The 26,479-nt window shown below is 43.2% G+C and overlaps 1 protein-coding gene across 1 annotated transcript in view; it reads left to right on the top strand.

Moving 5' to 3' along the window:
• The window catches only part of ATP8A2 (ATPase phospholipid transporting 8A2), a 979,867-nt gene that overhangs the window by 243,381 nt on the left and 710,007 nt on the right, over positions 1–26,479 (top strand). The window contains exons 9-14 of the mRNA XM_082246766.1: positions 4,899–5,026; positions 5,213–5,324; positions 6,636–6,801; positions 9,707–9,834; positions 19,373–19,450; positions 24,329–24,417. Coding sequence (XP_082102892.1) covers positions 4,899–5,026; positions 5,213–5,324; positions 6,636–6,801; positions 9,707–9,834; positions 19,373–19,450; positions 24,329–24,417 — 701 coding nt within the window. The remainder of the gene's footprint in view (positions 1–4,898; positions 5,027–5,212; positions 5,325–6,635; positions 6,802–9,706; positions 9,835–19,372; positions 19,451–24,328; positions 24,418–26,479) is intronic.

The following is a 26,479-nucleotide window of genomic DNA, read 5'->3' as shown; positions in this document are numbered from 1 at the left end:
AAGTGACCTCAAAGACAATGCAAGCTTAGGAAAAATGCACTGCAAATGTATTTTAGATGCGTGGATAAAAAACATGCGTCAAATGCGCATGCAAAAACCCCCAATACATGTGCAATTTCTGGTGTAAATGGGCCCTTAAACTCTTTGGTGGGATTGGGATGTCACTTGTATGCTTACTATAGAGTCTGCTGTTAATGTGATCATTTAAAAATATCTCATAAAACCTATGACAAAAAAAAGATAACCGCTTGTTTTTATAGGTGTAGCCCTCTAAAGAGCGATCTGCCTTGCATCGCTTTTCTAAGGGCTTTTGACAGAAGCTGAGGAGGTGATATGTTGCCTCCTCACCACCTGTTTTAATCCCCTAAAGCCTGCACTTGACAGGTGGTAATGCCCACCAAACGCAACACAGGATAAAATTATTACCACACCGCAAACCATTGGGGCTCTGGTAAGTATGCAACCTCTTCCAACTGCGTTTGCAGCTTAGGGGAGAGCGGTGAATTCTGAACCAGCTGAATTCACAGGTATCAGATACACTGGTCCTTATAAACAGGCTTGCTCTCATCCCCAGCAGTGGTTGAAACTAGGGATAAACCGATTATCGGCAAAGCCGATATATCGGGTGCTGATATGCACTTTCCCCGAAATATCGGAATCGGCCCCTGAGGTTACCGATATTGCCGATATTTCGGGAAAGTGCTTGTACTGGAGTGACACCTGCAGCTAGATGCATCACCCCGATACCGGTGTCCATAGCCGACGGTCGGCTGTCTTTTAACGACAACCGATGCGGCTGAGAAGCCGCTTGGCTGTCACTATAAGGAGCGGGAGGGGACGCCCCCCCTCCTGCCGCCTTCTGCGGCTCGCCCGGGTCTCTCGTCCCACCGGGAGACCTGGGCAACCAGCCTGCATGGCCATCGAAGAGAAGACTCGATCAAAGCCACATTCGGGTCTCCATGTAAAAACCCGGAAGTGATGTCATGACATCACTTCCGGGTACTCTGCACCAAATTCAAAAAAATGACAGCATTCAAAACAGCCAAACTTTGCGTTTTAAATGCTTTTAAGTTCAGAGGAGGGGGTTGGGGTCTTTTAGACCCCCAGATCCCTCCACAAGAGTACCTGTAAAAAAAAAATGTTTTTAATGTACAAAAATATCGGCCAATACTGATATGCGATGACCAATATATCGGTATCGGCAATAATAAAACGATATCGGTTGATCACTAGTTGAAACTGCAGCAGACTGCATGATTACTGTATAGTTGGCGTTACTTTTCTGGATTTAAAAAAAAATCTGATGAATGTCCCCTCTGGGGATATATGATTTCAAATCCACCATGGTAACAAGTTGTTTACAAAACCAGCTCTATCTTTCGATATGATTAATTTTGAAGCACCCTGCCAGGTTATTAAAGAATTGTAACAATATCTTTGTGCCTCCTTATAATCACCCAATAAATTATCCAGAAGCAGACCCTCATTTGTCTTTCCTGCAGATTGGGGCTGAACAAGAGTGGTTTGCCTGGGCTAAACATAAAAGTGTTTTATACACAACCCAGGAGAAAGCAGTCATAAGTAATCACTAGGTTTTTTTCTGGCATTTGTCTTTTTAATGCATTTTAAGGATGTCAATAAATTGAATGTTAATCCATATAGAAGATGTAGTATTCTTTAACTGAATGCTTGATATAAGAGTTCATATAACTGAATCCATGCATGCAGGCTCAAACACCTCTATAGCATATGCACACACACAAATGTTAACAAAAGCAAACTACATTTTTTTTTTTCTTGTTCAATATTTTTAATTTAATTGATAGCACTGTGTACAGTCATTATTCATATCTGTCCAAAAACAGGTAGCTATACACTCTTATAGCCATACCTACCAACTGTCCCTGATTTGTAACAATGTCCCTCTTTCCTCCTCATTTGTCCCTCATTTTGGTCTGATCTATAAAGTTGTATATAAACTAGTGATAAACCTTTCATCCAATTTCTAAAAAGGAGAAAAGATGGACTTTAGAGGTGCCAACAATACAACAATATATATATATAAAATATACATTTTATTGTTACAAAAACCATAAAATTACAATCTTAAAAACATAAACACTTGTTGTGCAAAATGAACCTCCCTTGAAAGCCTACCCTGGAATATATGACACCGAACCATAATCCCACAAAGTTACATAAAGACACAATTCTTAATCCAAATTGATAGGTGGGTGTCCTCCATGAGTGGGCAGTTTCTTTATTCCTCAACATGTTCCGCAGGGATAACCTGCTTCTTCCGGAGGTAAGGGGGGCAAGTCAACAAAGTCCAGCACCAAACAAGGGAGGGTACAATTGTCTGGTTAGACACGCATGTCAAATGTACCTCGGGGGCAGGTGTGAGAGTAACAAAAGGTGGCAGTCACCAATACAAAAAATAAAGTATTAACAAAATACTCCTGTCAGTCAAAAGCTGAACAGTGGATAGTAAGGGCCAGTGCGGTAGAGGGTTTTAATCACAAAATAACTCAAGATCACCTGGCCACCCGGGAGTCCATTTTTTCTTTTTTCCAAGATTATTTTAAGGTGGCGTGGCAGGGGTTGTGTCCTATGCTTACATACTTATGCTAATAGGTGTCCCTTGTTCCCATCTCAAAATGTTGGGAGGTATTTTTTTAACAGTGTAAGACAACTTCAAAAGCAATAACACTTGGAGTGATACACACAGTAATAAATATTAGAGATACAAAGGGGCGCAAACACAATTTCTTTACCCAACCTTTGTTATGATTATATACCATCAAGAAAGAGTATAATTTTAGGCTCCCTTCACACTTTCAGTTCTGGTGGCATAGCCGGATCTAGGAAGGTGCTGCACCCCCCAAGATTTCAGTTATCAGTGTATTTTGACAGTGGGGGAGTCCCTGCTGTCAGAGTACAATAACACAGCATGGAGGATTCATCCATCCATCTCGCTTAAGTGGTTAATGGAAAACAACTAATCCATGTATGGTCAGCGTAAGACAGTTGTATTTTGCTTGAGCCAGCTCTCTTGCAAACACATTTAATAGTTCTTTTTATTCCACTCAGTTTTACCTTCCCATCACTTGCCAACAACATGTGTAGCTGGAAGAATTTAGAATATAATCCTTGTATAATACTACTTGAGCTTCTCTGGAAGCAAAACAGTCAACGCTTTTGCTGATTTTAAATCCCCCGAACACACGATTTTGAGCCAGTGTCAGAAAGTAGCGCCAATTCAGTAAACGCCAACAAGTCTAACTCTGGCTCTCCTCAAATCTTAAGAGGCTTAGTAAAGGAAAAGTGACCGTGTTTCCTTTATCTGCAAAGGTATGCCAGAGCACAAAAAAGCAGACTGACATGATTTCACTGGGCTATCCCGAACAGGGCTCAGCAAAAAGAATTATACTGTGTTCTGGCATCTTCTACTACATGTGTATCTGCATGTATGGTTCTAGTGCAATTTTAATATAGGGGCAAAAAGGGTATTTGCTGCAGGTCCACCAGGAAAGAGGTATCACAAAAAACACTTAGAGGTAATGATGACACTTGAACTATGATAGTTAACCCATTTGTTATTAATTTTATTTTACAGGGATGATGAATATACACAAGGCACTGTACAAATAGTAAATTGGGGTATTTATTACCTTGCAGACCGTAATACTACGGTATATACATAGATCTGGCAATTACTAGAGGAGACTCATGAAACATAATATGGTGGTTGCCCGTTCATCCCAGTACTGAGCCCAGTACTGAACACCTTCTAATCGCAGTTGAAAGTGGCTTCCTCAACATTACATTGGGCTACACACACTGGTTGGTCTGATGTGTGGAGATCAAAAACTCTATAGGACAGGTTTTGAATTTGGTATACTATTTTATATGAACTGCATAGACTAGACCAGGGGTCTCCAAACGTTCTAAGCAAAGGGCCAGTTTACTTTCCTTTGGACTTTAGGAGGGCAAAATTGAGGCCGGTGGTAGTAGAAAATGCCTCAGACTTGGTGGCCAGTGGGGGTAAAATAATTACATAATGCCTGTAGGCAGATTGATTAGTATTAGTGGAAATCTCATTTTTTGGTGACCATGGGAGGAATAGTGTCCCATCATTGGTATCAGTGAGAGGAAAAATGCCACATTGTTGGTATTAGTGGGAGGAATAATGCCCCATCATTAGTATTAATGGGGCGATTAATGCCCCATCATTGGTATTAGTGGAAGGAACTGTGCCCCATCATTGGTATTAGTGGGAGGAAGAGTGCCCCACCATTGGTATTAGTGGGAGGAAGAGTGCCCCATCATTGGTATTAGTGGGAGGAAGAGTGCCCCATCATTGGTATTAGTGGGAGGAATAGTGCCCCATCATTGGTATTAGTGGGAGGAAGAGTGCCCCATCATTGGTATTAGTGGGAGGAAGAGTGCCCCATCATTGGTATTAGTGGGAGGAATAGTGCTGCATTATTGGTATTAGTGGGAAGAATTATTGCCATCATTGGTGTCAGTGGGATGAATAGTGCCCCATTCATGGTGCCAGTGGAAGGAATAGTTACCAATTGCTAATGTCAATGGGAGGAATAGTGCTTTGTTTCAGTGGGAGGAATAGTGCCCTGAGGGCCGGATAAAAAGAAGCAAAGGGCCACAGTTTGGGGACCACTGGACTAGAGCACATAAAACATCTGCAGTGAAAGTGTTATCCTTTAAATATTTTATACAGTAGTGTGCAAAAGCCCATAGCAGTCAATAATTTTCCGGAAATATAATTACTGACTAGTTACATTTCAGTAATTGTACTGAGTAATGCATAAAAAGTGCTTAGTGTAATGAATTCTTTAAGTATAGTGTATATTTCCTTTTTGTTAATTTGTTCTTAGGGTTTACCAGCCACATTGGCTCTACAGTCCCTTGAGGACCTGGTAAAGATCACAGGAAGGATTGAATGTGAGGGGCCAAATCGCCATCTGTACGACTTTACTGGAAACCTACGACTAGAAAGCAACAGGTCAGTTGAGGATTTTGTGGCTGCTTATTATAGAGCTGACTAGGCAGAGTTGTTATGCTGTCACTTTCCTGAGAGTGAGCGCAATCAAAAACAACATCACAGCAGTTTGTTATAAGACGATCAATACTTTTATTTTTATTGCTGGGTACACATTCTGATCACTACTAATGGCCTTTCTTGTTTTAGCCCGGTTGCTGTTGGACCTGACCAGATCTTGTTAAGAGGGGCCCAGATCAGGAACACTCAGTGGATTGTGGGAATTGTTGTGTACACAGGACATGACACCAAACTCATGCAGGTAATGCCACTGATATTACTTGAATTCTTTTCAGCAAAAATCTAAATAAATATGTAGAAAATGTCCATAAGTATCCAATTCTTAGTTGTAAGTGCATGCTGTGGTTCCTTCTACCATCTGCTATGTCATTACAGGACACAGATATCTCTTACACATTTTTTCAATGATTTTCTTCAAGGTCTGTTCATGCATTGCTATTTTGGCATTTTGTATTCATTTCTCACATGAACCTGTGTGGTGTTTAAGCAATGTATTCAAATAAATGGGCTGCCAGTTAACTTGAACAGACTAAAAAAAAATGATGTGCAGCATTTCTTTCTAATGCAGCATAGCACAGCGCACTACTATGCAGTGCATGGGTGTTGGAGGTGTTTTGGGTTGCCATTGAATAAAAATGGCATGACAATGCACTAACATATGTAACTCACTTTAATGTGCATTGTGGTAAGGTGTGCATTAACTCATGTGTTACCACGCTGTAAATGGGCTTTTAGGTAAATTAAGTGAACATCGTGATTATAGAATATTTTAAGTGTCCTGGAATAATCAGAGGTGTACCTAGGGTCTCCGGCGCCCTTGGCGAGGAGCTGTATCGGCGCCCCCCCCCCCCCCGAAAGAGAGAGGGGGGGTTTGACAGAGAGAGAGAAAGAAAGAGAGGGGGTTGACAGAGAGAGAGAGAGAGAGAGGGGGGGTGACAGAGGGGGTGGCAGAGAGAGAGGGGGTGGCAGAGAGAGAGGGGGTGACAGAGAGAGAGGGGGTGAGAGAGAGAGAGGTGACAGAGAGAGAGAGGGGGTGACCGAGAGAGGGGGTGACAGAGAGAGAGGGAGGGTGACAGAGAGAGGGGTGGGGGACAGAGAGAGAGGGGGCGACAGAGAGAGAGGGGGGGTGACAGAGAGAGAGAGGGGGTGACAGATAGGAGGTGACAGAGAGAGAGGGGGGGTGACAGAGAGAGAGAGAGGGGGAGTGACAGAGAGAGAGGGGGGTGACAGAGAGAGAGCCCGCACTGCTGCCGCCTGGAGTGGACACAGGGCTCCAGGATTGGAGCCGCACCGCACGCTACCTGGGGTGCAGGCTGAGTGAAGGGAGCAAAAATCACTGTTAACACTACCAATTTTTTTGCGCCCCCCCCCCCCCTCGGCCTGCGCCCCTGGTGGGCGCCAATCTGGCCAACCCCTTGGTACGCCCCTGGGAATAATTTAGTGTGTGTGTGTGTGTATATATAGAGTTTATATATATATATATATATATACATACACAGTATATACAGTAACTATATACATATATATGTTATTTATTTTTATTTTTTATTAGAATTCAACCAAAGCACCTTTGAAGAGATCAAATGTAGAGAAGGTAACCAACATACAGATCTTGGTTTTGTTCTGCATCCTCCTGGTCATGGCGCTGGTCAGCTCTGTCGGGGCCTTGTTATGGAACAGGAAGTATGGAGAAACCAACTGGTACCTGGGGAGCAGTGGTGAGTCCATTATCATTTGCTGCTTTGTTCCTGAATCATTAAAAAAGTGGTTTCAGCAACAAAATTCTATGTATGGCACAGGCAAGTGTTGCATTTTTTGGTGGTTATTAAATGATAGCCTCTAGGCCGGCACAACCAGAGCAAGAGATCTGTTCATCTTGCACACTATCTCTACTGCCCAGACAGTGGGCATACAAAGCATTTTGTGTATGCATAAAGGAAACATGCAGAGTCGTTTGTTCCACCTTTGTTAGAATTCTATGTTATTGTCTAAATTGAGTAATTGTGGCACTATCACTTGAAGCAGCCCTAACTTGAACTAGCATGTGCTAATTGTGATAGTTTACATGGTGTATCAGTTTGTTTTATCTTAACAACTTGGTATTGATTTTGAATTCTACAAGCCAAGTATAAAAGCTTTGAATTATCACAAAACTCATTCTACAAACCTGCAGTCACATAAAACATTTTAAGGACAACAGCAGATTGTAGTGTATAGATAGCAAAATGATAGTATTAATGTTGGCCATACATATAGCAATAAGATTGTTCGATATAACCATCTTCATGATGAGCAAATTGTATCTTTTCTCAATCACTAGAGTAAGGGGGTATTTTATTCAATATTTTTACCCAAGATACACACACGCGGCCACTGATAATGCAGTAGAATAGTTAGCCTTCCTGTACCGGGCTCGCGCCCCACCAGTACAAATGGGGGGTCTGGGCACCTGCGAACAGGAGGGACAGCTGTACTGCCCTATTATTCTCTTGTGTCTTGCCCTGCAGTGTTGCAGGCTTACGTTTCTCTTTCTCCCCCGCTACAGGGTAATCGGTTCTAGTATTTGACCTGCTATTCAGGCCCCCCTGTGTGCCCCTTTCCCCTGCAGCACTGCCGGCTTCCCTTCTCTCCTCTCCCACCGCCAGCTGCTTGTGGCACACAGGGGGATTGTTTCAGGATGGAGGGCAGGGGAAGGTGCCAGCATATATGTCATATTTACCAGCCCTTTCCTTTCCTGAATGAACACAGTAAGCTATCGGTACCGATTACTCCTGTGTACATTCATCACTGAAGCATAGTAAACTGTGAATGAACAGGATGCCTCAAAATGCTTCATATCTATTCATCTATGCAGCTGAGGCTGCAGAGAAAGGGTCTGATGAATCTATGTCTTCAGTCCCTTTCTCAGTTTTAAATATGAGGGGTCTGCTTAGACACCTAAAATTTTACCAAAGTTCCCCCAACAAGACAAAATGTAAAAAAAAAAATACCGTAATAACTAATAAATAAATAAAAAATGTAAAACAAAATACAATCCTAAAAAATAACCCGAAAACCTAACAAGGCAGCTGGAGTGGGTGGTGCACATGCCATGGCTGTGATGTTTGGCTTCATGGCTTCATTTACTTGGCTTGCTGAATTGGCTTGTCAAACTCACCCATTGTATTCAATAGGACTGTGCTGCAAGTGCAAGCTAATTGTTGCTCAACAAAAAAAGAAAAAAAAAACAGCGATTCAGGATCCATAAAGAATCGCTTTTCAGAAAGTAGTAGAAACTGCTGCCTATGTGAACCTAGCCTGTTTTTTTTTTTTTTTGTGGCTAATACTAACTTTTTGGGCTCAGTGTATCAAGTTATCCTTGATGGTACGGGGCAAGAGAAGGATTATATGATAAATTGGGGTTTAAGAGTACTTCTTCATTACTGTAAATTAGAGCAGGGGGTTCATGTGCTCCACTCCTAGCATCATTATAGTGACAAATAAGAGCCTGGTCACGATAAGCATCCGAGGTGTAACTAAAACCTTCAGGGCCCCAGTGCAAGAATCCATGAAGGGTCCCCCTCACCCGGGCCGGGGCCCTTCTGTTTGAGCCCGGGCCCTTCCCACTTATCCCTGGGCCCTTTACTCCTGTCGTGGGGCCCTTTATTATAGTCCTGCATCATGGATCCTGTCACATGTTCTGCAGTGGACCCCTTTCCTACTGTCTTGGGGCCTCCCCCCACAGTGGCGGAACACCAGGGCCCATTCGCAAGTGCAACCTTTGCAATCCTGGTAGTGTCACAGCTGGTGTCAATAGTTTCTTTTATTCTTGTTATTTTATTTATTATTATTTTTCTAATTGTATTTATTTATTTTTTTACAGCTTTGTTAGGAGCCCTTTTGGGGGTGTTAATGAAGTATCAGGGGTCCAAATAGACCTCTGATGTTTCCCCTTTGAGACAGAGAAAGAGGATGGAGGACACAGCCCTCAATCTTCATCTCTGCAGCCTCAGCTGCATAGAATGAACAAACAAGAATAGCTCTGTACAGAGATTCCTGTTCATTCACAAACTGGAACATAGTAAATACAGTTTACTATGCTTCAGTTATGAATGGACCCAGTAGTGATCAGTACTGATCACTCACTGTTTCCATTCTCAAAAAGGAATGGACTGGTAAATTACATATTTACTGGCCACTTTCCTTCCCTCCATCCTGACAAACCTCCTGCAGCAGTCAGCAGAAGAGGGGAAGCCAGCAGCACTGTGGGGGCAGAGGCCCAGGGGGGCAGCAGGAGACAGGTATCCTGGACAGGAGAGGTGGCATTAAGAAGAACCAATGCCCTCCCTTTTCCTTCTCCAGCCGCTAAATGCCTGCGGGAAAGGAAGTGAAGCAGGCTTTTAGCATGTGCAGGAGGAAAATGGAGGGGGTTGGTTCCTCTATATGCCGCCCATGCCACCTCTCCTATCCAGGTGTACAGGGGAGCCGTATGCCTGCGATCCCTCTAATTACTCCCGGGTATTCAAAAGCATACTTTGCACATTTCCACAATAATGCAATCATCTGTAGGTGTTTGTGTGAGCTGTTTAACATTACTGTTATATTTCATAATACAATGCTAATTATATATTGCTCTTTCGACAGAGGCTATATCTAACAATTTTGGATACAATCTCCTGACATTCATTATCCTGTACAATAACCTCATTCCCATTAGCCTGCTGGTTACCCTGGAAGTGGTGAAGTTCACTCAAGCTCTTTTCATCAACTGGGTGAGTCAGAGAAATGAGTTTCATGAGAGCCTGTGCCTGGGATAACATGATAAGATGCATTAAAAGAATGAAAAGAAAAGGGAACGAATGGCCCCCTTTTATTCATGGGGTAGTGGCAGGTGAGGATAGTTTAGGAAAAGAATAGGCAGAGTGTTAGTCGTTAGGCAGTTTAAAGCCTGTCAGTTTTAAGTTAAGCTGATTGGCCATAAGTTAGTTAGCTTACTCTAGTTTCTAGGTAGAATAAGCCCCTGACCTGTATGAGCCGGTTTCTCCCGCCTATGAAGAGTTCAATTTGATTGGCTGAAGGGGTTCAAGAGGACCCATTTAAGGATCCCCTCACAGAGGAGACGTCACTCCGTCGGTCAAGCAGCGAAGAAAGAAGACAGCCCAGCGGTTCCAGCGGTTCCAGAGTCCATCGTCGGCGGGAGCAGTGGTCCACTGTCGGTAGTCCAGCAGGCGGTCGGGGAGGAAGAATTCAGCGGCAGCTTTCCTGGAAGAGGAGAAGAGACGAAGAAGAGGAGTTAGGCGCCCCCGCTTACCTCAGCCGAAGATGAGCCTCCTCAGAAGATTGATCGAGCGGGCGGGAGAAGATGGCGGCGAAGACTGGCTCCGGCGGTGTTTCGAGTTGCCGCTCGTCGCGGCATCCGAAGTGGCGGAAGTTGAAGATCGCGCAGGACCGGTGCAGACGGTGGCCGCCGGAAGAGACGTCGGAAGAGGATCCGGTGACGCGGCGGGCGCGGAAGGAAGAGCGTCATCGTCGGTGACGTCGGGCGTGGACGACATCACGGAGAGGGGTGTGCGCAGGCGCGCCACACCCGGAAGAACCGGCCAAGGAATCGGGCCGGCGAAGAGGCGGCGCACCCCGCGCCAACGGTTCTCCCCTCCGGCGGGCGTCCGGCGCGCCGGGAGGGGAGGTGAAGACTCGCCGAGGAGAAGACCAACGGGAAGACCTGCTCCAGGACCCGGAGCGAGGGCCCGGTCGGAGGCGGCGGGATCGTGCGGCGGGACCAGGAATCCGGAGGGGATCGCGCCGGCGAGATCAGGTGAGGGGATCTTCATAGACACAATGCCTGCACCCACATTCCTCCCTAGGCCCCCAGGGATTTTGCCTACCACACAAGCCAGACGTTTAGAGTCTGGGCCATCTGGGATACAGCAGCCCGGGCCTCCAGCCCCTACTAGGGCCCCTAGGCCCCCCGGGACACAGCAGCAGGGGTCGCCAGCATCTGCCTCGAGCAGTGGCCCCCTGGGAACACAGTCCACACCGGATATGAGCACTGGGGGTGCTGTCGCTCAGGACGGTACCCCCCTGCCAGCCTTTGCTGGCTTACTTCAAAATTTTTTAAATGATTTTAGGTCTATGATTGAGAACAGTACGGTTGCTGGGTCCTGCAGGACTGGTACACCGGCCACTGATACGGCAGTATCTGCCAACCCAGTTGGAGATTTGGGGTTATCACAGCATGCCCCTTCACCTAGGGATGTCTGGGTTCCTCATGTGGGCAATGTGGAGGTTGAACCTCATAGGCCCCAGAGCTTGCACTCTGAGATGTCTGCTTCCTATCTCCTGGCTCAATCCCAAAATTTACCTGAGACTTCCCTTAGGGAAACTCTCACCTGTGAAATGTCCCCGCTAGGTTTCCACCTATCTGAATCGGTTAAGGAGAGAATATGGCAGGGACATTTTATTGATATGTTGTCACTGTTGCCTTCGTCTAGGGATTTTGTTGCTAAAGGGGATAGGAAGGATGATGAGGAACGAAGGCGCCCTGTTTCCAAATCTTTCAATAACTGGTTGCAGGGTTTCTTTATTTTTTCATCAGTAATGTGTGAGAAATTCCCTACCAAAAGTGTGGGGCTTTTCCAGCACGCGGATATCATATTAGAAGCTTACAAGAATTTTGGTGGAACATCATGGTTCCAGTATGACGTGGCTTTTCGCCAAAAACTGGCGGTGCAGCCTGCCATGAAATGGGGGACTAAGGATGTCAGCCTTTGGCTGGACCTTTTTCTTCCCCAGAGGTCTATTTTTTCCAGGCAGCCCTTTCCGAGTCAACAGTCCCAAGCATCCTCCCCGGGTTTTCAATTTAGAAAAGGAGTGTGCTTCAACTTCAACGAATCCGTCTGTAAGTGGCCGGGTTCGTGCAAGTACCGGCACGAATGCGCCTTTTGCTCTGGGGCCCACCCCATTGCAAAATGCTTCAAGAAGCAAGGGGGTCAGGCACCGGGTTTTGGACACAAGGGCGGTAACCCCAGTGAACCTCACCGCCATGCTCCCGTGGCTCCAGCGCTACCCAGACAGGGTGAGAGCCACCCTACTAATTGAGGGCTTTCGGGATGGTTTCCCTCTTCCCAAGTTTTACGGTAAGGGTTGTAGGTTGGTAGATAATCTTAGATCCGTGGCGGGTTTGGAATCGGTTGTGGCCGAAAAGGTAAGTAAAGAAATAGATTTAGGTAGATTCGCGGGCCCTTTCTCTGTCCCACCCTTTGAGGATTTTAGGATCTCCCCTTTGGGCATTGTCCAAAAGAAGGAGCCTAATTCTTACAGGCTTATTCATCATTTGTCGTTTCCTTTCGGGGATTCCTTAAATGATGAAATAAGCGAGGATTTAGCTACGGTCCAATACTCTTCGTTTGACGATGCCTTGGTTAAATTAAGGGGTCTGGGCAAAGGGGTTTTGATGGCCAAGGCGGACATCAAATCGGCGTTTCGTCTGCTGCCGGTCCACCCGGACGCCTTTAATTCCCTGGGGTTTTTCTTTTCGGGTAATTTTTATTTCGACAGATGTCTCCCCATGGGATGTTCATTGTCATGTTTTTATTTTGAGTGTTTTGCCACCTTTTTGGAATGGGCAGTGTCGCTCCTTTGCGATTCGACTGACATCGTCCATTATTTAGACGATTTTTTGTTCTTGGGAAGGGCAGGGTCTACAGACTGCTCGCGCTTGCTGAATGGTTTTGTTCAGTTGTGCGAGCTGTTTGGGATCCCGTTGGCACATGAGAAGACGGCTTTTCCGTCTACTTGCATTCAATTTTTAGGCATCACAATCGACTCCGAAGAAATGGAATTTAGGCTCCCGCTAGACAAAGTGTCTAAATTGAAGTTTTGCCTGCTAACTTTGATCCGGAGACGTAAGGTTCGCCTTAAGGAGATGCAGTCCTTGCTTGGTTTGCTGGCTTTTGCTTCCAGGGTTATTCCCCTGGGTAAGCTATTTTCCAGGAAGCTGTATGCAACGATTGCGGGTCTGAAGTCGCCAAATTCTCACGTGAGGTTAACTCAGGAGGTCAGGGAGGATATGCTGGTGTGGTACCAGTTTTTATCGGATTTCAATGGCAAAAGTCTTTGGCAGGAAGAATTTGTTCTTGACAAGGATTTTTGTCTCTTCACCGACTCAGCGGGTTCGGTAGGCTTTGCCGCCATCTGGCGCACACATTGGTGTGCTGATCGCTGGTGCCAGAAATGGGTTCAATTGGGTTATACACGCAACAGTGTTCTTCTCGAGCTCTTTCCCATTGTGGTGGCCCTGGAGATTTGGGGCCATCATTTTCGGAACAGAAGATTAATGGTTCGGACTGATAACAGGGGGGTGATGTTCGCTATCAATTGTTTGTCTTCAAAATCCCCTCCTGTTATAGCCTTATTGCGGTATTTAGTAGCTAAATGCTTATCGTTTAATATTTGGATTAAGGCGACTTTTGTCCCCGGCAAAGATAATGGTTTGGCGGATGCTTTGTCTCGCTTACAGATGGAGCGATTTTTTACGCTGTTTCCGGAAGCGGACGAACAGAGCTGTCATTACCCGAGCCTCCTATGGCACATAGTCTAGACTTGGTAGCAAAGAACGTTTTGCGTTCTTTGGCTCCGGCGACCATGGCGGGATACCAATCAGCATGGTCATTATGGCTGTCGCATCTTCAGTCATTGGGTGCATCCCCCGATAGTTTTTCGGAAAATTTGGTGTTATCTTTTTTAAATTCTTTATTCCATAGGGAATATGCTTGGTCTCACGTAACCAAAATTCTGGCAGGAGTGTCCTTTTTCGTTAAGCTAAAAAATTTCCCTTCATGCTCTTCCTTTTTTACAGTGCGGCAGGCACTGAAGGGTTACCGTAAAGCGAAATTCTTGCCCGATTCTAGGAAGCCCATTACTGTCCCACTTTTAGAGAGATTGTGTGCGGTTACGTCAATCGTTTGTTTTTCCTATTACGAGTCGGTCCTTTTTCAGGCGGCTTTTTCGTTGATGTTTTTTGCAGCACTAAGGATATCGGAGCTCGTGCCGACGAGTAGGACGCTTAGCTCTGGTCTTTTTCTCTCGGATGCGGTTTTATCTGATGTGTCATGCTGCATTTTAATACGCTTCTCTAAGACGGATCAATTGGGTGTTGGGAAGCGCGTTATGTTGCACAGGTTTCTCAATTCTTCAATATGTCCGGTACGTCTATTGAAAAAATTTTTGACAATCAGATCGGCCGGTTCGGCTTTTTTGTTTAATCATCGGGATGGTAGGCCATTGACTGGCTATCAATTCAATGCTGTTTTTAAAAAATGTCTCGTTCAATTGGGTTTGGAAGAGGAAAGGTTAACTTCTCATTCATTTCGTATTGGTGCCGCTACCGAAGCGGCAAGATTGGGTCTCGGTGATCAAGTTGTTAAAAAGTTGGGCAGGTGGAAGTCGGATGTTTTTCAAACTTACATCCGCCCTGACACTGTTTGTTAAAAAATTTTTCAGGTCAATGTCTGGACGTGTGGATCATCGGACATTCTTTCGTGCACTGGGCTCGTGCACGAGCCAGAAGACGTCCTTATGGCGAAAACATCGGTTTGGATCCCAATTACTTTAGGGTTCAGTGGTTTAGCAAGCGAGGTATGCTGTGGTCGGAATTTCGTCCGGAAATTTTTAGACTACTGCAGTTTCTCCCCCCTCCGGATGTCTTGGTTGTACACCTTGGGGGGAATGACGTAGGCAGAGCAAGAACGTTAGACTTGATTTTTGCTATCCGGGATGACTTACAATTACTAAAGTCAACATTCCCTTTTTTGACCATTGTTTTTTCGGAGATTATACCTAGACTCGCTTGGTTCAAGCACTGTTATTTGAAACCGCTTGAAAAAATCCGTAAGCGCGTAAACAGGGCTTTGGAGAAGCTGCTGCGCGTCGTTGGTATTTTATCTTTTAGGCATATAGAGCTGGAGGGAGGTACTAGTGGATTGTATAGGTTTGATGACACCCATCTATCAGACATTGGCCTAGATACTTTTAATGCCAATCTGGGCACTTGCGTGGAAGAGGCCGCGTGGTGGGGGTGTGCCAGGCGGGTGTGAGCCGCCTGCCTTTTGGATGTGTCAATTTATTTAGTTGAGTTATGACAACCTGGGTCGTTGGGACCGGGTTTGTTCTATACTGCTGTTATTTAAAGTTTAAAAGATTTATCGATCTTTAATGTGTAAAATAATAAACGGCCGCGGCCTCTTTCATTCCAAATTTAAGTCTGAAGGTGTCTTTTTTAATAGTTATAAGTAAACTTAAGAAAATCCTGCCTACTACCCCATGAAAAGAAAAGGGAACGAATGGCCCCCTTTTATTCATGGGGTAGTGGCAGGTGAGGATAGTTTAGGAAAAGAATAGGCAGAGTGTTAGTCGTTAGGCAGTTTAAAGCCTGTCAGTTTTAAGTTAAGCTGATTGGCCATAAGTTAGTTAGCTTACTCTAGTTTCTAGGTAGAATAAGCCCCTGACCTGTATGAGCCGGTTTCTCCCGCCTATGAAGAGTTCAATTTGATTGGCTGAAGGGGTTCAAGAGGACCCATTTAAGGATCCCCTCACAGAGGAGACGTCACTCCGTCGGTCAAGCAGCGAAGAAAGAAGACAGCCCAGCGGTTCCCCTCCCACCCCCCCCCTTTTTGTTTGTCGCGGTCAGTTTGTTATTTTAGGGTCACCTTCGGTCACGTCGAAGGGGGACGTTTGTTGTATTTTAAGTTGGATGTGTCAATTTATTTAGTTGAGTTATGACAACCTGGGTCGTTGGGACCGGGTTTGTTCTATACTGCTGTTATTTAAAGTTTAAAAGATTTATCGATCTTTAATGTGTAAAATAATAAACGGCCGCGGCCTCTTTCATTCCAAATTTAAGTCTGAAGGTGTCTTTTTTAATAGTTATAAGTAAACTTAAGAAAATCCTGCCTACTACCCCATATAATTTCTTTGCTGTCTATGACTGTGATGTATGGCCAGTTTCAGACATCCATGAGAAAAATTTGCTGTCCGCTGCGAGTGACTGTATACCACACACAATATGGATACCCAAAATAAAACTTAAGGCAAACCTTTTGATTTTTTGAAATGTTTTAACTCGGCATACTTGTAAAAGAATACCTTTTCTTCTACCGTCAAGTGACGACTGCAGGGAAACCTACACTTTCATGAGTGTCACTGTCATGGGTCCCCTGCAGCTCTCAATGGTTGCTGGCCTGCACCCAATGGGAGACATAGTAGTAGCAATGAGGTCAGAAGGACGAACCAATGAGAGGTGCAGGGGACTCAGGAGAGCAACACTCCTGAAAGTTTTGGTTTCTCTGCAAATTTCAAATGAAGATTTCTCAAGTCTTTTGAATTTTCTGAAGTAACAGTCTTCTTTTATAGCTACTGTATAGCTAAAGCTGGCCATAGACGGATCAAAATTCGACCAGTTCAGTTGAGCATGAGAAAAACAGCAAATGTACATTATTGCAATTTTTAGTGTTACAAGTCAAGTATAGTTTATAATACAGTACATTTTGTAAACAAATATCTTTACCTGGTAGTCTATCTTTTTGGTAAACTAAAACAGCAAGAATCGCCTTAAATGAGTATGCTTGAGTTTCTCTCCTAACAGATAAGAAGAACAGCATTTCGCAATCTGAGTGTAGTATGTTAACAGATTTATTGTGGTGAAAAACAAATGGCAAGGGCTTCTAATGGACAGTCTCACAACAGCGGGGACCCTCAGACCAAGATACAGTAGGAGTACTGGGTGGATACACCTGCAGGACCAAGAGAACACACCGAGGGGCACCAAACTAACTGCAGCATTAATAGTATTGAAAAATACTTATAAATTAGCAACTCACATGGGAAGAAGAAATTGCACTTTTTGCATGTACAGTAATGTGTGAGCTGTCGGCTTATGCATATGGGATGGGGAGCTTCTTCTGGGGAAGTTCGGATGTTAGGCTCGATGACAGCTTAGATGAGAAAGTGGAAACCAACAAGATGGTGGAGAGCTTCTTGTGGGATGCAGGTAGACCAAGTGATCTACTCTGCATCCCACAAGAAGCTCTCTGCCATCTTGTTGGTTTTCACTTTCTCATCTAAGCTGTCATCCAGCCTAACATCTTTCGGGGCTGCAAGATGTAGGGAGAGGATCCCCATCCCAGATGCATAAGCCGACTGCTCATGGATCTCATAGAAAAAGTGCCATTTCTTCTTCCAATGTGAGTTGCTTATTTACATGTATTTCTCAATACTATTAATGCTGCACTTTGTTTGGTGCTCCCCAATGTGTTCTCTTGGTCCAACAGGTTTATCCATCCAGTACTCCTACAGTATCTTGGTTTGAGGTTCCCTGCTGTTGTGAGACTGTCCATCAGAAGCCCTGGACAAGTGCAATGTGTTTCAAGTGCATTCCACTTGTGTTTGGCATTGGTTTCAGATGCTTCTACAATCATTCATTGTGTTATTTGACTGTTGAATTCCTTCTGACCTGCATTTGATCTCCTTTTGACCTGCTTCAAGCTGCTTTTGACTCCATTGAATTGTATAAGGAGGGAGGTAGTTCCAACCTGAACAAAAAGCTCTGAAATGCAGGGAGCTGTTTACATTGTACAGCGCTATGAAAAAGTATTCATACCCCTTGAAATTTTCCACATTTTGTCATGTTTCAACTAGTGATCGACCGATATTGTTTTTTTATTGCCAATACCGATATTTTGGCCATTGCATATTGGTATTGGCCAATATTTTCGTACATTAAAAAACATTTTATTTTTATTTATTTTTTTTGACAGGTATTCTTGTGGAGGGATCTGGGGGTCTAAAAGACCCCAAACCCCTCTTCTGCACTTAAAAGCATTCAAAACGCCAAGTTTGGCTGTTTTGAATGCTGTAATTTTATTGAATTTGGCGCAGAGAGTCATGACATCACTTCCAGGTGCCAGGTTTTTGCATTCGGCTCTGATCGGGTCTTCGGCGGCCATGCAGGCTGGTTGCCCGGGTCTCCCGTTGGGACAGGAGACCCGGGCGAGCCGCAGAAGGCAGTGGGAGGGGGGGGGGAAGTCCCCTCCCGCTCCTTGTAATGACAGCCGAGCGGCTTCTTAGCTGCATCGGTTGTCATTACAAGACAGCCGACTGTCGGCTATGGACGCCGGTACTCGGGTAATGCCTCTAGCTGCAGGCATCACTCCGGTACAGCACTTTCCCGAAATATCGGCATTATCGGTCACCTTGGTGGCTAATTCCGATATATTAGGGAAAGTGCATATCGGCCCTCGATATATCGGCTTTGCCGATAATAGGTCGATCCCTGGTTTCAACCAAAAACGTAAATGTATTTTATTGGGATTTTATGTAATAGACCAACACAAAGTGGCACATAATTGTGAAGTGGAAGAAAAATGAAAAATGGTTTTCAAATTTTTTTTCAAATAAATATCTGAAAAGTGTGGTGTGCATTTGAATTCAGGTCACGGATAAAGTTGTGGAAAAGTTTAAAGCAAGGTTAGGTTATAATAAAAATATCCCAAGCTTAAAGAAAGAATTTGCAAAAATTTCACTTTTTAGATGTGCAAAGCTGTTAGAGACATCCCCAAAAAGACTTGCAGCTGTAATTGCAGTGAAAGTTGGTTCTACAAAGTATTGACCCAGGGGGCCGAATACAAATGCACACCATACTTTTCACATATTTATTGGTTACATTTTTTTAAAACTATTTACCATTTTCCTTTCACTTCACAATTATGTGCCACTTTGTGTTGTGGAAAAATTAAAAGGGTGTGAATACTTTTTCAAGTCGCTGTATAACATATTTGAAATAGCCCTCCTTTCATAGATTGACCTATTTATAAAAGCTTGTTTAAAAATTAATTTCACCTTATTTGCCACGTTTTTGCCATGTTTATAAAGCTAAGATGTTTAACTCTGGGGAAAATATTTGCAGGATTAGTATGAATCAAAATATATTGTAATACAAGCCTTTCCCCTTTCCTGTACATGTTTAATACACGTGTTTTAATTCACCAGTTTTTTCAAACATTTTCTTTTGAAGCCAATTCAGTTTTTTTAGTTTACTAGCCTATAGATCTTAGTGTGGGAAAAGAGGGGTAAAAATTCAATCTGAAAGCTGCAATCCAAGAAGCTACAAAGAAGATTCAGTCTGCTGGTTCTTTATGAACAGGCCCCTTTGATAACTGAGCACATTTGTAATGTATACTCAACTGTCACTCTGATCTGTAAATGTCACAGTTATCCCAACATGAAATATTGATGGAAGTCTATCTTGTATTACAGGACAGAGATATGTACTATGCAGATACTGACACTCCCGCAATGGCCAGAACGTCCAATCTGAATGAAGAGCTGGGACAGGTGAGCAGTTCATTGGTTCCTTATTCCCATCTCATATCAGATGTATTGTATCATGTTGTATTTCGCATAATCAGGATTATTAAAAATAAATAAATAAGAAAACCTTTGTGGGGTATAAATGTTGTGTAAAGGGCAGAAACTAATTGCAAATATTCCAATTTCACCCATTGTCGGTTTAAAGCGGAGTTCCACCCAAAAGTGGAACTTCCGCTTTAGGGAGTCCTGACCCCCTGACATGCCACATTTGGCATGTCATTTTTTTGGGGGGGGAGCGGGTACCGAGTTTTGAGAGGTACCCGCTCCCACTTCCGCTCGGAGCGCCGCGGCGCCCTGAACGGAAGTTCTCCTCTCCCCCTCCCTCCCTGCAATCTTCTGGGACACGTCAGAGGTCCCAGAAGATTGCCGGCGCGACTCGCGCATGCGCAGTGGGTACCCGGCTGTGAAGCCACAAACTGTGACAGCCGGGTGCCCACAGCAGTGATGCCGGCGCCGAGGGAGAGGATCGAGGCTTCGGGCGGCCGCATCGCTGGACCGTTGGACAGGTGAGTAAATGGCTGGAACTCCGCTTTAAATATTAAAAGATGTCTACTAACTGGTTATTATCAGCTACTGCCTTCTCTACATTGTTCCTTGTCTTATTGAATAAGGTTGATTTTGTCATATTGCTGTATTTCTGTATTTACATAGTTACATTGAAAATAGATGTGTGTATTAGGTTTAAAAAAACATAAAAATAATATATATATATATATATATATATATATATATATATATATATATATAATGTGTGTATGTATATATATATATATATATATATATATATATATATATATATATATATATATATATATATATATATATATATGTATATGTATATATATATATATATTTATTTTTTACTTTAAAAATCCATATCCCCAGAACCCTGAATAGGTGGTTTACTATATATACCTCCCTGTCTGCTCTTGTATAGTGAGTCGTGCATGCAGCTTTCTGTACAAATGCATCAATGCCGAATCTGACTGCACTCATTCTTGCCTGGCCACTGACAGCGGCTGGCGATCGAGACCAAAGATGTCAGCGGCCGGGCAGACGCTACATTGCTGGAGTTGAGGTGAGTATTGTTCTGCTTTAAAGTGCTTGTAAACCTTAGACAAGAAATCTGAATTAAGCACATATTTATATAGTGTTTACCTGCTTCTCTGCAAAGCACTAGGTGTCATTTCTCTCTGCTGTCTCGTTCCTCTGTTATCAGAATAAGTCACTTCTGACAAGTTTTCCTGACACAAGAGCTTAAAAGGTGACAGAGGAGGCAGCTCCAGCGCACAGCCTGTGATTGACAGCCTAAGACCTGTTCCTGTATGCTGTGTGAAGGGGGGTATGTCCCTTCCCTCAAATCCGCTCTCAGAGCTCTTGTACACTTTGTAACTGCAGGTCCCTGACTCCTACATTGTCAGTCAGTGGAAAATCCTTTTGATCTCTGTGTTTTACAAGGATGTACAGGACAAATAGCCACATATAAAAGTACAACTTATGTAGGAGAATTAGTTTTATCTTTGTGTATCACCTAAGGCCAGTCACTTCACTGGGTATGTGTAAGGGTATACAACCACATTTTGGGGCTTTGGGTGCACAAAGAGTTTTGTGGATTTAAGGTGTGCAGGCACCTTTTATGTGACTTCATTGTAGTAATTCTGTTGAGGTAGATTTTATATTTGCTACCAGGGCCGCTGATAAGCCAGTACAGCCAGCCCTTCTGTACTGGGCCTGGGGCCCCATCAGTTCAAAAGGGGGACCCTGGCACCTATTGAGCAGGAGATCTGTCTGAATTGTTTTATTGCAGACACTTGATCCTCTTCTGCCTTCCCCTGCAGCACTGCTGGCTTCTCTTCTTCTTTTCCCCTCCGGCTGCACTGCAGGAGGATTGGTTCTAGAACATCCACTCCTTCCATCTGATATCCAGCCCTCCCTATGTGCCCCTTTCCCTCGCAGCTCTGCCAGCTCCCCTCCTCTACTCTTCTGCCAGCATCTGCTGTGGGCACACAGAGGGATGCATCAAATTGGAAAGCGGGCAAAGGGGCCGGTAAGTATGTAATTTTCTGGCCCCTTCCTTTCCTGAATGAACACAGTAAGCGATTTATACCAATCACTCCTGTGTCCTTTCATCACTGAAGCATAGTAAACTGTGTTCACTATGCTTCAGTTTGTAAATGTGCAGAAAGCTTTAGAGCACATCCTATTCATTCATCTGTGCAGCTGAGGTTACAGAGTAAGAGACTGATAAATCAATGTCCTCAGTCACTTTTGGTTGGGGGAAGAGGGCCCTGTCAGGTAGGCTGCACGGGGCCCCATGATTTCTAACAACAGCCCTGTTAGCTACTGTATATAATGTTGCAGTAACCGATTCATTACAGAAGAAAGATTTCACACAGTAGGCATTACAGTTTCTTGAAAATATATTATATATGTAAACTTCAATTGCTACTTAACTATACCTTTACAATGTGCATTGTTATACTGTATGTAGCACTATCCTATCTCATCCTGACCCCTACACATAATACTGGAATCCTATGTTGAACTTACTATGTAATTATATTCACTGTCCTATTGGGTGGAAACAGCCAGTGTTTACATACATAACCTCAAAGAAATGCTTGCCTCAAGCTGTACTCTAAAAACATGATATTCCCCTTTACAATGCTGGCAATATGGCATGTGACAGTGCTGCCCTCATCTGGCACAATTGCATTATTGCATGAATTTTATAATGATGTCTTTTTTCCATAAAGGATTTGGTCTGGTGGCAGTGTTTTTAATGATAATATGTTTTAAATCTCCGTTCTATTAAAATTAAATGTGCTAAAGATTTTTTATTTTCCTAACTACTTATTGGTTGCCATAATGAAAGGTTGCATATAATACCAGATGTTCTTAAAGCAGCAATTCCATTAAAGCCGTTTTAATTAGACAAAAGCTGCCCTTGGACTGCAAGGGTTAAATGTTGGTTCATCTAAGGGGGAGCTGATAAAGCTGTAACCCTTACTATACCCAACCAGCTGCAAGCACTCTCCACTTCACCTTCTTGTTCCAGTCTAAGGGTGGTCTCTTATTGCCATCACGTACAATGCAGGGCTGTTAACCCTATATTGTACATGGAGGAGGTAGGAGTGCTACTGTGACTGAAGCACCTTAGAGAAAGGGGGTACTTGCTGGAGCAAGGAATACAGGTAGGTATTACAAATTATTTCTGCACCCCAAGACTGAACAAGCAGTTATCCTTGCAGTGTGTGTGTGTATGGGGGAGGGGGGGGGGCACTGCAAGAGTAGATTTTGACAAATTCAATGTGTTGGGCTTTAAAACTGATATTTCAGTTTTTAGTAAGCCGTGTGAGGGTTTCTTATCGCTCTGAAACACTATATTGGTGAGATATCTATGCTTGATTTCCTGTGTCTATGCTATACAGTATGTGCCATGAGCCACACTATGTTCCCTTTAAGGGGAAGTATGGTCAAAGCTTTTTTGCCCATACTTCTCTTGTGGGTCACTGGAGTACATTTAATTTTGTATTCCTTTTGACCCAAAGTCAGCTTATAACCGTCTGTTTCCTGCTACCAGCTGATGGGGCAGAGCCGTGCCGAGAAAAGATACCGACAATATTGTTAGGATCCACCATGCTGTGTTTATTGACAGCTGGCTTCATCTGACAGTCACCCTTGAAGCTGAATGAGAATTGAACAATCAGCAGTATGTGATCAGTCAGTTCTTGGTGTAAAGCAAGGGTCTTCAATCTATAGCCCTCCAGCTGTTCAAGAACTACAATTCCCATCATAACTAGTCATGTCTGTGAATGTAAGAGTTTTAGAATGTGTAGTTCCACAACAGCTGGAGGGCCGTAGTTTGAGGATCCCTGGTGTAAACACATATGCTGCAGCTTGGAGGAGAGTATGGGTGTTTTGTTTTTCAAAACTTTTATTCCCCCTTTAAATATGAAGCCATGTAAAGAATGTCTGTTTTTTTCAAAGTTTCTCTATCCATGGCTGAATGGTACAGGCATCTGTTCTGAATGTAAAGTCCTTTTCTCCTAATTCACAAAGCACATGGTATGTGTTTTTCCGAGGGTGTCACTATACAAATAGTTACCAGCACATCTGTGAAAATCCTCTATACGGCAAATCTTTTTTTGAAAAGCCTTGAAATATTAACAAATGAGTTACAGATTGTTGTCCTTAATCGCAGGGATACAACACATGTTAAAAACTGATATAGTAGGCAATATTTGTCAGATCCCTCCCCTAAACTTCATGACCAAAAACGATTTTTTTTGCGGTAAAGTTAGAGTGAACCCAACACTGAAGAACCCACAGAGAAATGAAAAGAATACTACAAAAAAAGATATAAAATATAGAAATACTAGTGCATTATATGCTCCCATAATAGGTACATTGCCACATGTTGGAAACATTATTTCTCCATTGTGTAATATTTTGCAATATAAACAGCATTTATTTTCTAATTTTTGAAATCCAATCTCTGCACTGTGGTGCTCATTTATATCAGATGCCGTGTAATGCTCTTTATTGAATTTTCCAGCTCAGTCAAATTGCATAGACATGAGAAAATCCATGGCTTTCAACAAAACCTGTTCACACTGTTGTTTTTGAAAGAAGCCCTGCTTATGCATTATTTTGGTTTTGTTGACCTGCAGTTTGCCATTCAAGTCAAAAAGAGTCTATAATATAAAACAGCGCAATGTCTAAAACGCGCCAATGCACTTCTTCGGAGTACACATAAACACATGCGTTCTGGTGTGAGTTAGGCTTTAGCGGGATTATTTTTTATAGAAGATTGATGATGGTATCTGTTTGCCTCTCTAGGTGAAGTATTTGTTTTCGGACAAAACTGGAACTTTAACCTGCAATGTCATGAACTTCAAGAAATGCAGCATTGGTGGTATTACATACGGGTAAGTATATCCACACTGTGAAAACCAGGCAAGGATCACAGCAACAATTGTGGGATAGCTTAGTTAGAACATGCAAAAATAAATATTTGCTGTCGTCTTTTGCCACTTGGGTGGGGGGGGGGGGGGGCGGTATCCAGTATCCAGTTCTAAGGAATATTATTGACATCTGAAATGATCAGATTGTTTTGTGGACCGCTAACCATAGAAATCATAATTTGCCAGCTATCACTAAAGAACTGGCCAACCACTTGCTCACCATGTGATCCTCTTTTGACACCTAGAAAGATACAGTCTTCAACAATAGGATTCATTTTTTTTTTTTTTTTTTAGATAATTTAACACTTTAAAATAAGAAGGACAGTTTGTTGTCTGTGACCACAGACAAGATCTGCCTTCATCCTTAGCTTGGCTATTAGAGCCAGGGCTCCTGTAGGCTGAACTTCCTGGCTCTTCACTATGGAGTGCAGGTCCCATACATACTTGTAAAGCATCCGCTAAGGGTTTGGTGGCGCTGTAATGAAGTGACACTGGCTTTCCTCTGAATTTTCCATATGAATATAAGCAAACTATAAAGACCAACTCACAGTAGATTTCCTTATAGGACATTTGACCTGAGGACATTAGTAGATCTTCACTCTGGGATAATGGACAGCAGTAAAAGCTTGGTGGCCATCAAACCTGCACCCATACACTCTAATCTGAAATTCTGTATGAAATTTCACATTCTGCACATTTTTTGTTCTCTTGCTATGAGATCTTGATCGACTTTGCCCAGTAGATCATCCGTTTAATAAGTATCCTGTATAAAAATAAGGTTCGGAAAAATAATGGATAAATTACATTTATTACATTTCTCACCATCACAAGACTATGTAGCCGGGTATTATTTAGAGATGTATTAGCAGAGAACATTTCTCCTTTTATTGTGTTTGATTATTGTTTGACTTTTATTGTGTTTGACTATTGTTTGTTTGTTTGGGGGTGGGGGGGGGGGGGGCTTCAGTTGACAGAAGATTTCAACTACTGCCCCAGCCATCAGCACTATGAACAAATCACATTGACTATAATCAATGTCCCTTGTGCTGGGTTGTTTTCTTATTTTTGACTTAACCTAGGCTTAAAAGTGGATGTAAACCTGATTGATGAAATTTGACCTAGGCACATATATCTGCAGTGTTTTCTTATCACTCCCCAAAGCCCTGAGTCCTGTGTGTTTCTCCTGTCCAGTTCTTCTGTTATCAGCATGATAACTTCTGACAAGTTCTCCAACAACCACGATAAAACCAGGCTGAATTTTGTGTTGGGTGGGTGCTATAAATAGATTAGCAGACAGCACATTTCTTTCTTCCTTTGCCTATGTGGAGTGGGGGGGGGGGGTCTTTCCTCCAATCAGCTGTGACACAGTGTCTGCCAAGACTACACTCCCAGTGTTGAACAGGAAGAGAACATTTCTAACAGGATGTGCACTTTCTAAAGAATATAGCAAGCTGAAGACATCGGATATACATGAAAAATATATGTAGGAGGATTTGTTTAATCTCCATGTATCATCTGAGGCTGTTCACTTCACTTGGTATATGTGAGGGTTTACATCCACTTTAAAGTAAACTTGTTGCAAACTTGGGAAATGTAAACAGAACATATGATGACAACATACATAAGCAGAAGTTACTTTGATTGAAAACCACATGTCAAAATGATCAATAAATCTATCAATATACAGCAGGCAGCTGCAATGATAGGAAAACTGAACTTTTCTGATGAAAACCTTGATTGACCACTTCCCTTCCCCGGCTTCCAAACCTCTTAAATATTGCCTTAGTGATGAACAGTCTCTAATAGGGAGGCTCTGGAGATTGGGATGATATCAAAATCAGCTTTTTTAGGAAAAACATTTGTAATTTTACCAGTTTGTGTCTTCAGATCTATTGATTGCTTTGTCTCATGGATTTCACTGAAGGGTAAATTCTGCTTAAGTATATTTTCATCATCTGCTTATATGAATTGTCTAGGTTTGCTGTAAGGTAGACTTCCAGTGAGAATTTCTTTGGAGAGAAATCCG

This window comes from Pelophylax lessonae, assembly GCF_965119305.1.
Source record: "Pelophylax lessonae genome assembly, chromosome: 2".
NCBI lineage: Eukaryota > Metazoa > Chordata > Amphibia > Anura > Ranidae > Pelophylax > Pelophylax lessonae.
The sequence above is the reverse complement of the archived record's forward strand: the minus strand, read 5'-3'. Positions and strand labels throughout refer to the sequence as shown.